Genomic DNA, 12282 nt, shown 5'->3' on the forward strand with positions numbered 1-12282 from the left:
GCAGTGCCCCCTATGGCTATGGACACTTACTTACATATTAGGCACAAAATCTCAAACACTAATAATGACCAACAAAATCTCATAATGTATCAAACATTTAACATTTTAAAGCAATATATTTAACACTGAGAAGTTCCATGCTGTTCATATTCACATAAATAGGCCTACTCTCATTCATCAATAGTTATGTCAATTCATGTTCAGATTGTGTCATGGTTCAAAATCCTGATAATTAAAAATCTATAATATGTTAAATATATCAGCTTAATATAAAACATTTGTTAAAACATGATTCAGTCAAAATGAAATAAAAGTTCCTTGTTAAAAAATACAAAAACTATTTGTAAAAATAGTTTTTATATCATCAAACCTTGAGGTCCAGATTTGAAAGGCCCTGGTTCAGTACAAGTAATTTAAGGTGGACACTTAACTGCCGTACAACAAGAGTGCCCTCTGATGGTCAGAGAACCAAAATGCCTTCTATTCTGGCATCCTGGATATTAAAACGCAAACTCAGTGGAAATGCATGGCATGGCAGTTTTTCCCAACATTATGCTATAAAAGCAATTTTGGGCAAAAAAAAAAAAACTGTATTGGTGCTGAATAGTCTTTAGCCAAGGCAGTCCTCATAGGAAGGTCTTAGGAAAAGGGTCAGATTTGGGCATTTCTGACAGAAGGCTTGGCTCCTGAGTGGCTGCCAGCTCTCGGTGGAGCCTTGGCAGAGTTGTCTCAGAGGCCCGTAACAATTTCTTCTCTCCTCCCCTCCTGGAAAGAATCAATGATGGAGCACTATTGAATAAGTGAAAGCAAAGACTCTACTTGGACCAATCTATTGATATCAGATACATGCTAAGCTTGATGACAGGAGAGAGAAAGAATGCATTTTAGGGGTATTTGAAGGGCCTGTGTTGGATGGTACAGCAATAGATTTGGGGATAAACTCCCCTACGCCATCACCTCAGTTCTGGGACTGGATGCCTCCAGGACTCCAGAAAATATCAAAAAGAAGGGGAAGATATTTTAAATTCAGGGGTTCATCAACAGTTCATCATCTACTGGGCTCTGACAGGCTGGGCTGCTGTCTGTGGTCCCATATGACTGGGGGGTTTTACACCCATCTGGTGATGTGGCCGGGGACTCAGGGGACTCGGATCTAAGCACCCTTGGAAGGTAGACCTGTGGACACAGAGAGACACAGTACCAGTCAAAAGTTTGGACACACCTAGGGCTTCTTTATTTGTACTATTTTCTACATTGTAGAATAATAGTGAAAACATCAAAACGATGGTACTGTACATGTGCAGAAGGGAGAGGGGGAAAGGGATACCTAGTCAGTTGCACAACTGAATGGATTCAACCGAAATGTGTCTTCCGCATTTAACCCAACCCATCTGAATCAGATGTTTGTGGAGCTGCCTTAAATCGACGTCATCGGCACAGGGGAAGCAGTTGTTGGGGGTTAACTGCCTTGCTCAAGGGCAGAAAGGCAGATTTTTTCCCACCTTGCCGGCTCAATGATTCGAACCAGCAACCTTTCAGTTACTGGCCAAACACTCTTAACCTCTAAGCTATCTGCCGCCTAGATTGAGAGACAGAAATAATATATGATATGTTCTGAAGCTCTTAAATTGTCTTTAGTTTCTACGATTCATTTCCTAATTTTTGTGAAAGAACTGGGCTGAACTGGGAGGGGTACCACCATATTGCTTCCCCCCTTCCAAACAGATTTGAACTTCCGTCTATAAATTCATGGTGAAGGAATAAACCTGTTACTGACCATGTCGCTGTCCGCCAATCCATCCAAGGCATCCTCATCCTCCTTCAACTGCAGGTAGAACAGGGACTGTTAGTGTCTAAACACGAACACACACACACCACACGAACACCACACGAACACCACACGAACACCACACCTTGTAGTTGTGAGGGCTGAGGTACTTGAAGTGTCCGAAGCAGCTGTAGCTGATGCAGATGCAGACAGTTACACACAGGACCACCAGAGTGAAGAGAGATGTGTCCGCCATGAACCCTGACCCAAAAACACATACAGAAGTGTGAGGATACGTTAAAAATGGTGCTTTAACTCGAGCAGGAGACTCCAGAGAAACAGCCAAGTCAGAAGAGGTAGGGACATAAGTAAGTAAGCCTCCTATGTATGAGAGCCCCAGTAAACATCCAGGCGTGTGCGTTACCTGTCCGGAGGACGGAGAAGAAATAGAGCCAGATGAGGCAGATGATGGGTGCAGCCAGGGCTTGATTGACAGCTCCCAGGTGCACCTGTCTGTCCAGGCGGGCGGGCAGGTAGGCAAAGTACAGGTTGTGTTTGTCCACTAGATGCTTCAGCATCAGGTACAGCAGACCTGGACACAGAGAGAAGAGGGAATGTAACTTTAGATCTAGGTCGGTAGTGTGTGTGTGTGTGTGTGTGTGTGTGTGTGTGTGTGTGTGTGTGTGTGTGTGTGTGTGTGTGTGTGTGTGTGGTGTGTGGCCCATCACTCACCGAAAGGCACTATGACAGGGCAGGTGATGCTGTAAGCCATGATGACAGTGAACACACACAGGGTCCACCCGTACATGGCTCCGTACTCAAACTCATACGCTTGGTTCTGCAGACAGGACAAGGTTAAATCACACATCATCTGAACTTCATCCATGACTACGTAGATAGAAAAAGGTCAACATTGAGCTAATCATTCCATACTAACCATGCATGACAGATTGTTGTCTATTTCGATCTGAACTTCCTGAAACGTTGAGCCCTGATTGATACCCGGGTGGGGTCTAAAGTCTCACCTGTTTGACATACTTCCTCTCTGCGGCGGAGCGAGCCAGCGCCATGCGGATGGTGTAGAGCAGTAACCCAGGCAACCGCAGCAGCTCCATCCCAGAGCCCACCAGGCCCGCCGTGATGACATAGTTCACAAAGAACGCCCCCTGGTCAGGCAGGAACACACACCTGAAGGAGGAGGGGGGAGAGGAGGAGGGGGGAGAGAGAACGAGATAGAGAAAAATGGACACAGTAAATGAGATGCTAGTTACTATACAGGGACACAGTAAATGAGATGCTAGTTACTATACAGGGACGCAGTAAATGAGATGCTAGTTACTATACAGGGACACAGTAAATGAGATGCTAGTAATTATACATGGACACAGTAAATGAGAAACTCGTTATTCAGAAAGAGAGGCAGGTCAGAGGCATAGATAAAAAAAAGTGTATCACTCACTCAAACCTTAGCTTCCCATCAGCCAGAAACTCTTTGTCAAACAGCCAGCGGAAGAACACAGCCAGACTGTGGTTAGAAAAGAGAGCCAATCACATAAGATAAATGTAGTACAATCACAGAAAAAAAAAAAACACATGATTTCATTGATTATCTGGATTGATCAGTAAGTGATCAGGGTGGGGTAATTAATTACCTGGTGAGTCCAAGAGAGGGCAGGATCAGAACCATGAACAGGAGGAAGATGTATAGCTTGTGCATCATAATCAACTGCTCCCTGGACCTACAGTACATAGATACCAGTGGTGGAAAAAGTACCCAATTTTCATACAAGAATAAAAGTAAAGATACCTTAAAAGAAAATGACTCTAGTGAAAGTGAAAATCATCCAGTAAAATACTACTTGAGTAAAAGTATTTGGTTTTACTTAAATATGAAAAGAAAAAGCATAAATCATTTAAAATTCCTTATATTAAGAAAACCAGATGACACGATTCTCTGTTTTTTATTTTATTTTACGGATGGGCAGCATTCCTCTGCATAGTTCAAAACTCAGATATAATTTACAAACAAAGCATTTGTGTTTAGTGAGTCCGCCAGATCAGAGGCAGTAGGGATGACCAGGGATGTTCTCTTGATAAGTGTGTGAATTGGACCATTTTCCTGTGCTGCTAAGCATTCAAAATGTAACGAAAGTTGCCAAAATATAAATAGTCAAGTACAGATACCCAAAAAAAACACTTAAGTAGTACTTTAAAGTATTTGTACTTAAGTACTTTACACCACTGACAGATACAGTATGTCAGTAAAGTTACTGTGTGTGTGTGTGTGTGTGTACCTGTTCCAGTGGCACTCTCCCAGAGTTGAGTAGTACACTATGGTGGGCAGCAGGGCAGAGAAGGACCACAGAAGCAGAGTGGGGAAAAACTGACTGACCACAGCACTCTGTCTCACACAACAAACAAACAAACAAACAAACAAAGACATTACATGGTAGCATACAATTCAAAACTAATTGAATACAGAGCAAATGACTCCCGAGTGGCACAGCAGTCAAAGGCACTGCATCTCAATGCTAGAGGCGTCACGATTTCGTCCCACATACCCGAGAGAGGTTAACGGACTTGCCTAGTTAAATAAAGGTTAAATGAGCACCAGCATTCCTCTCGCCTCACCACACCAGCATTCCTCTCGCCTCACCAACCAACCAAATACAGTTATATTCTATTAGAAGGTGACTGACTCACGTTGAGGTAGTAGATGGGCTTGGTGACGTTGAACTTGTCAATGGTGCTTATGATGATGGAGGGAGTGGTGAGGAAGGTGAGAAGGAAGAAGAGGAAGAAGTTGAGCAGCAGGCATCGGAACCACCAGCGGAAGCCCTGCACTGAAAGGTTGTCCCTGGGACAGAGAGAGCGGTATGGAGGGAGGAGAGAGAGAGAGAGGAGAGAGAGAAGAAAACAGAGCAGAAAAACAGGAAGAGATGTTATTTTCAACATGACAGAATATACTGAACCATTGTTATCAAACAGCACACTGCAGGTTAGGTTAAAGGTGGACACACCAGTACACGTTTCTGGGATGAGGGGCGTAGTCAACCCTCCAGTTCCTCACTTTCAGAGCCGCGCTACAGGACGAAGGCTGGGGCTCTCGGCCACACCCACACCTCACTGCGCTGTCCCCATTTCCACAGTCCAGGGCGTTGAAGTCCTTCAGAATGCTGAGGGGAGTGAGTGACAGCTGTCAATCATCATGTTTACATAACCCAAGAAAGTGGATACATCAACTAATATTGTTTCCACCAATGATGGTACCGTCATCAATTCAATGTTTATTTTCCTGTTGAGCCGGAACAAAAGCCTGCACTCCCTGTAGCTCTCCAGAGCTGGGGATGGTGACAAATGCTTTACACACTACTGAGAGATGCAATCTAAGGTTGGAGAATCATTTCTATCCTAATCATCAATATGACCCGTAGCCCCTTACCAGCCCCAGAGATGAGAAACTCACTATGTGGCCATTGCCTCAGACTGCAGAGTGACGAAGGCCATCCCTAGAGGGTACTGTGGCACAAGCTCTCTCTGCATCCTCACCTCCTCCAACAGACCTGCCGCGTGGCCACGGAAGTACTCTATGGCATCTACCTAGAGCCACAGAAAACATACATACACATATATAAAAATCACACACACACACACACACACACATACACAGATACACATTCTGTATCACTCACGTGGACAAAGCATAATATCACATTACACTCAAGACAACATACACAAATAGTACCTTAGGAAAACAGAGAGTATCATCTGTGTGAAATGTCTGACATGTTGCTCCACAGTCACTCACTACAAGCCCCATCAGACTGAAGCACCCGTCTGGATACACCAACCCAATCTCACTGCCCCTAACACAGCCCAGATCCCGCAACCCCTCTCCTGGCATTGTCCCTCTCACCTCCTGACAGTTGCGGGTGCGGCAGCAGCAGATGTGACCACATAGACGGGGGTTGATCACCTCCCTCTGGCCCCCTCGCTGAAGTACCCGCTCGTAGTAGCGCAGGTTTTTCTCTGCTCGCTTCCTGAGACAGAAAACAAGATTTAGTGTAAAAGAAAGGTAGGGAAGAATCAGTCAGTCAATCCAGACTGCTATATCTGACTACATGTCAGATCAGAAAGAACTACATGCTATGCATTTCTGCAGTGTGACGTTACCTGGGCAGCGTGACGTTACCAGGGCAGCGTGACAGCGTGACGTTACCAGGGCAGCGTGACAGCGTGACGTTACCTGGGCAGCGTGACGTTACCAGGGCAGCGTGACAGCGTGACGTTACCTGGGCAGCGTGACGTTACCTGGGCAGCGTGACAGCGTGACGTTACCAGGGCAGCGTGACGTTACCAGGGCAGCGTGACAGCGTGACATTACCTGGGCAGCGTGACGTTACCTGGGCAGCGTGACGTTACCTGGGCAGCGTGACAGCGTGACGTTACCAGGGCAGCGCGACAGCGTGACGTTACCAGGGCAGCGTGACGTTACCAGGGCAGCGCGACAGCGTGACGTTACCAGGGCAGCGTGACAGCGTGACGTTACCTGGGCAGCGTGACGTTACCAGGGCAGCGCGACAGCGTGACGTTACCAGGGCAGCGCGACAGCGTGACGTTACCAGGGCAGCGCGACAGCGTGACGTTACCAGGGCAGCGCGACAGCGTGACGTTACCAGGGCAGCGCGACAGCGTGACGTTACGAGGGCAGCGCGACAGCGTGACGTTACCAGGGCAGCGCGACAGCGTGACGTTACCAGGGCAGCGCGACAGCGTGACGTTACCAGGGCAGCGTGACAGCGTGACATTACCTGGGCAGCGTGACAGCGTGACATTACCTGGGCAGCGTGACGTTACCTGGGCAGCGTGACCTTACCAGGGCAGCGTGACCTTACCAGGGCAGCGTGACCTTACCAGGGCAGCGTGACCTTACCAGGGCAGCGTGGCAGCGTGACAGCGTGACATTACCAGGGCAGCGTGACGTTACCAGGGCAGCGTGACGTTACCAGGGCAGCGTGACAGCGTGACGTTACCTGGGCAGCGTGACAGCGTGACGTTACCTGGGCAGCGTGACGTTACCTGGGCAGCGTGACAGCGTGACGTTACTTGGGCAGCGTGACGTTACCTGGGCAGCGTGACAGCGTGACGTTACTTGGGCAGCGTGACGTTACCAGGGCAGCGTGACAGCGTGACATTACCTGGGCAGTGTGATGTTACCAGGGCTGCGTGACAGCGTGACGTTACCAGGGCAGCGTGACAGCGTGACGTTACCAGGGCAGCGTGACAGCGTGACGTTACCAGGGCAGCGTGACAGCGTGACGTTACCAGGGCAGCGTGACAGCGTGACGTTACCAGGGCAGCGTGACAGCGTGACGTTACCAGGGCAGCGTGACAGCGTGACGTTACCAGGGCAGCGTGACAGCGTGACGTTACCAGGGCAGCGTGACAGCGTGACGTTACCAGGGCAGCGTGACGTTACCAAGGCAGCGTGACAGCGTGACAGCGTGACGTTACCAGGGCAGCGTGGCAGCGTGACGTTACCAGGGCAGCTTGGCAGCGTGACGTTACCAGGGCAGCTTGGCAGCGTGACGTTACCAGGGCAGCTTGGCAGTGTGACGTTACCAGGGCAGCTTGGCAAAGCACTGACCTTTCCTTGTCCAGGTGCATCAGCTTGGCCACATCATATGTCAGGTGCACTTCACACACACGGCAGGTAGGGTAGGCCTCACTGCAGAAAAGGCAAGGGGGAGAATAGAGGTGAGGATAAGGCACAGGGTCTAAATATATACAGGTTCATGCATGTCCAATGTTCATCCTTGTAAGCCATTGTCTGCCCATTCAGGCAAGTTATTACTAGTCAAACTGAATCACTTTTATTGCCATGGTGAAGACAAAGACACTACAGGTGTGGGTGTAGGTTCTGAAGACAGGGTTAGTGGGTGAGTGTAGACTCCCCCATGTTGGGAGAATGGTGAGGTCCAGTCTACTCACGTAAAGTGGGTCCTGATGTCCTCTTCACTGGCATCTTTGGGGACGGAAGACGCAAACAGGGTGTTTCTGGTCTATGGGGGGGAGCAAAGCACACACATCAGTATCAGTAATAACTACTAGTGAGGGGATGAACTGTTGGTTTTGTGACAGATGGAACAGAGGAACTGACCAGCCCTCTGCCCATGCCCTTCATCTGGGAGGTGTGTCGCCTCAGCAGTAACACTGTCAAGATCAGGTAGATGACTGCAAACACTGTGTGTATCCACAGCAGGTTATTACTGAGGAAATAATAACAAACAAATGGTTACCTAAAGCAATAAGGAACCATTATAATGGCAGTTCATATTATATACAATGAAAGAACCACACATACATACAGACACATGCATGCACGAACACACACTTACTCCTTCTGAAGATTACCCACAGTAGTCCTTCCGAAGTTGTACGGGTCATTTCCTTAAAAAAAATAACGTCACACTTAAATCTCCTCAAGTGAGAGTGTTAAAACATAATTATAACAGGATAAGAGGGCTGACAGCAATGTTGCTTTTGATTACAATGTTGAAAGAGTAAATGTAAAAGAACTCTGCAATAGTTATGCTTCAGTCAGTGGTAAGTAACACCATTGTGTAGAAAGAGATTAACTTTCACTGCCACACATCGGTGGTAGGTAATGTCGTACAAAAGAGGACGTTTATACTCTCGGTCTCGCTCTGGCAAAAGTGAGACATAGCAACGAAACAATGTTGTGTGTACAGCGTGATTAGCATGGCAGAGTGTTATGTTAAACACTGTTTATACATCTGTTATGTGTGAGTAAAGTTTGAGTTATGTTGTTGTTACATTTATAATGAAGCACTGCCTGGCAGTGTTGTGTTTGGGTTCACATTGCATTGTGAGAGTTTAATACAGTGAGGTTTTTATACAGCAATATTGAGAGTTTTGTAACAATGTTGTGTTGACAGTGTGGTGTTTGCATTATATTAGCGTTGTGTTGACATGGTGTGTCACACCCACCTAGCAGGTTACCAGACAGGTTGACAGGCAGGATGACAGTCACAGAGATGACGGTAACCAGCACCAGGAGGGTGATCAGGTGACGCTGGAAGGACAGGTAGTGGACAGCGTCGATCCCACAACGCGCCTTCACCATCTCCTCACTGGAAAAAGAAACAAATTGAGGGTGCAACCTCAACACACGAAAACAATGACACCCCCGCCCGCCTGCACACACAGAGAGAGCAAGAACACTCACTCCATTCTGATGATGTAGGGAAGCCAGGAGCAGCATCCCTAGAGAGGAAAAAGAAAGATAAAGATGGCTATTAGATGGAGTTGATGATGGTGATGATTACAACCTCTCCCTCACCAATTCGTGCTCCGGCTCCTCCACGTTGGACACACAGGACGACATTCTCCCATAGCGGCGGTGTGATGTCTCACTGAACCTGAAACAGACGTCTACGGTCATCATCATTGGGACAGGGCAGGGTCAATAGGACACTTATCTCTATAGACAATTAATTCAACTATTGGCAGGCAGTAATACCCACTGCAGAATTATTTGTAGTCATATGCCTTTAGGTAGGTGTGTTTATATTGTTTTTCTCAGGTTTCAACAGGAAGTTATACTGTTTGATGTCATAACGGACCCTTCCCTGTCAGAGATCAGCGCCAGGCGGCCATAGTCCCACAGCTTCCTCCTGATGACGGAGAAGAGGATCAGCAACACCTGAGACAAGTACACAACAACAGAATGAGGAAATGGCTGGATTTGTGTGCATGTGTTGTAACGCTATCCTATTAGGGTTTGGAATCACCCTTATGTGGTCATATGAGTTTCAGTATGAGTGTCAGTTGATGCAACACACACCAAGAAGAAGCTGAAGTCCAGCAGCAGTACAACAGGCACCCCTCCAAAGCTGTTTCCCTTGAGGACGGTGCTTTGTGTGGAGCTGAAACAACTGCTATTGTCCACATGATGTGCACTACCATTTTTCACCAGCCCCCACCAAGTGGACGACATCACAGCAGCTGAATAAAAAAAACATTGTTCATATCAAGGTTGTATCACAATGTTACAATGTGTCAGTTCAACGAAATGATAGACAAGTATTGGAGACTGGGCATTACATTACAAATACAACATTAAAAAAAAAAAATCGGTTACAGCAATATTTTGTATCTCTGAAATTAGGTTAAGTATATCATCTCATAGACAGTGTCACGCGGGTCAATCCCTGAACAGCTGTTAGCTTCACGTAATGTTTGCTAGCACGTAGTTAGCTAGCTAGCAATACATTGCATTTACTTCCCTGTTATAACTTAGAAATAAACACATGATACAAATAGTTTGAGACAGCGAAAAGTTGACAAATCCCTCAAACGCAAGCTAAAATAGCGCATATAGTGTTGCTAAAAACAAGTGGCAACATTAACTTCCGCATTTCATTGTTTTTGTCACGTCTACAAATGGTCCAACACGACGTATAATGCATCAACCTAATTTGGCAAAACTTCTGAAGACAAACATACCTGGGACAGCCGCTGATACTCGAAGTTACGGGGACAAAACTCTTAGCGGTAATAACACAGATAGGAGCAACAAGGTTGTGGTCACTGGACCTTCTTCTTTGGGATTTGGTTGACGGATCGGATCGAACTTTTAAATGCATACACCGCCTCCTACTGTACTGGAGTGTGAGCCCAGTCACGGCCTACTTACGTTAAATTACCTTCATTAGTCCTGTTCCGAGACACCACAACCTACACTAAGTAAAACCCCATTACCCTATTCCACTACTTTAAACTGATCTGCTCCTACACCATGCCAACGGCCTGGGAGAATGGGACAGCACCCCTCAACACATCCTGTAACTCTTCTGAAGTCAAATCTTGTATACCCTAAAACTTCTCTGCAGCTGCCACTACAACCTCTATTTTCTGTGATTTACGTTACAGTTGATAACCATTGCTATGAACGCTAAGAAGCCAACCTTACTGAAGCATAAATCATTCGTTGCCCTATCACTCGGTGCTGGCACACATTTACTACTCACTGGGATCCACTCAGGATCCCTCACCCTTGACCCATCCCCCTCTACTTTCTTCACTGCCTCAGCATATGACACCTTCTGCACTACTCTGACTCTGGCCACTTCAACCTGCCTCTCTCACACTGAATCCCTTCCAATCCCCAGAAACATGAGCACCTCTACAGTTGACACAGACAACTTTATACACCAAAACTACACAATCCTGCACACTTCCCACATCTTGGAATCTCCCTCCTACACACTGCTGAAACGTGACCATAAATGTTGCACCTGAAACAGCGCAGTGGATTCTGCACAAAATCTCTAACTGGAAAACTGATATATCCTAACATGACTCAATATATATATATATATATATATATATATATATATATATATATATATATATATATATATATATATATATATATATATATATATATTTGGTAGAGACTCTGACTCAAAACTCATTAAAAAAACTGACAATGACTCTTCTGTTTCACCACACTCCCCAACTGGTCTGCATCACACCAAACATCCGGTGTCACAAACACCAGGGATTTAACTGCAATTGCTCAACATCCACGCTTACCGCTACCGCAGCAATCACTCCTTCTATGGTATATTGGCGATCACACAATTGAATGTACATCCTGCCACCTACTATGCAGGATTGAAACAGGATTCCCCCTAAAAAACTGAACAAACTACCAAAAAATAAAAACTAAATGATTCTGTTAAAAAAATTCAACAGATCTGATCCCTACAAAGTCTCAAGGGGAACCTGGGAGGGCGGGTTTTCCGGTGCCAGTACCCCTTGCAAGTCAGATGTAAAATCCTTAAGTCCTAAAAACTTTTCTGCCGCAGAGACAACAATGTCCAGTTTCTTAGACTTCTTTGAGACATACTATAGACATACCCACTGGAGGGCAACTACTATAGCCAACAGTTGAACTGAGTATACTGACAGTTCATCTGTTAGTCTTCTATATATCTGCAAATCAATTTCAGGAACGTAAACACCTGCTCCTGTGCGCCAACTATCTAGGTCCTTGGATCCATCTGTAAAAAGCGGTAAAAATGCATAAAAGCCTTTACCAATGTAATTGTCAACCAGTTTCCCTATATCACTGACTTCTGACCAATCTTTTTTTTCTCTACCAATGTTAGACCAACAACAGGATCTTGTTCCTTATGTCACTGGACCCATGTGAAGCTAGCCTATGTGAAGCTAGCCATAAAATGGTGGAATTTGCAGTTGGCCTTCAAAATAAACGTCCCTCAATGAAAGTGATGCAAAATGGTACAAATAGTGTAATAATGACACAGGGTGCGTGTCACGACTTCCGCCGAAGTTGGTGCCTCTGACAGTGCGTTCATAAATTCACTCTGGCGATCTACTCCGATTTCAGAGCACGCTCGTCTGAGTGTGCCAGAGCGCAGAATAACTGATGAATTTGCGAACGCTCAACACCACCCGTTGAA

The 12282-nt window shown here is 46.1% G+C and overlaps 1 protein-coding gene across 3 annotated transcripts; it reads right to left on the bottom strand.

Annotated features, from left to right (window-relative positions):
• Positions 1-82: 82 nt before the first annotated feature.
• On the bottom strand, positions 83-10450 carry tmem63a (transmembrane protein 63A). Of its 3 annotated transcripts, XR_001329326.3 has the most exons (24): positions 10298-10450; positions 9636-9796; positions 9415-9494; positions 9132-9210; positions 9018-9055; positions 8780-8922; positions 8167-8218; positions 7929-8037; positions 7760-7830; positions 7416-7496; positions 5685-5808; positions 5235-5368; positions 4789-4944; positions 4472-4625; positions 4063-4169; positions 3421-3507; positions 3228-3293; positions 2794-2956; positions 2501-2606; positions 2193-2360; positions 1914-2029; positions 1778-1825; positions 958-1176; positions 83-765 (listed from the first exon to the last, which is right to left on the bottom strand). XR_001329326.3 is itself a non-coding variant. In XM_045720899.2 (23 exons), the coding sequence occupies exons 2-23, from the start codon at positions 9786-9788 to the stop codon at positions 1027-1029; spliced, it is 2379 nt and encodes a 792-aa protein (XP_045576855.1). In that variant the 5' UTR covers positions 9789-9796; positions 10298-10450; the 3' UTR covers positions 83-1026. The 3 variants fall into 3 exon arrangements, 2 of the variants coding, with proteins under 2 accessions (XP_045576855.1, XP_014060859.1); XM_045720899.2 differs by having other exon boundaries at positions 83-1176; positions 3234-3293; XM_014205384.3 differs by having other exon boundaries at positions 83-1176.
• Between the last annotated feature and the right edge of the window lie 1832 nt (positions 10451-12282).

This window comes from Salmo salar, chromosome 06 (genome assembly GCF_965601325.2).
Source record: "Salmo salar chromosome 06, fSalSal1, whole genome shotgun sequence".
NCBI classification, from domain to species: Eukaryota; Metazoa; Chordata; class Actinopteri; order Salmoniformes; family Salmonidae; genus Salmo; species Salmo salar.

Excerpts from the sequence above, each read along its gene's own strand:
- tmem63a (XM_014205384.3), bottom strand. The coding sequence starts at position 9,788 with ATGTCGTCCACTTGGTGGGGGCTGGTGAAAAATGGTAGTGCACATCAT. Across the intron at positions 3,294-3,420 it reads CCCTCTCTTGGACTCACCAG|TCTGGCTGTGTTCTTCCGCT; the intron begins GTAATTAATTAC and ends TTCTAACCACAG. Across the intron at positions 2,957-3,227 it reads GATGGGAAGCTAAGGTTTGA|GTGTGTGTTCCTGCCTGACC; the intron begins GTGAGTGATACA and ends CTCCTCCTTCAG.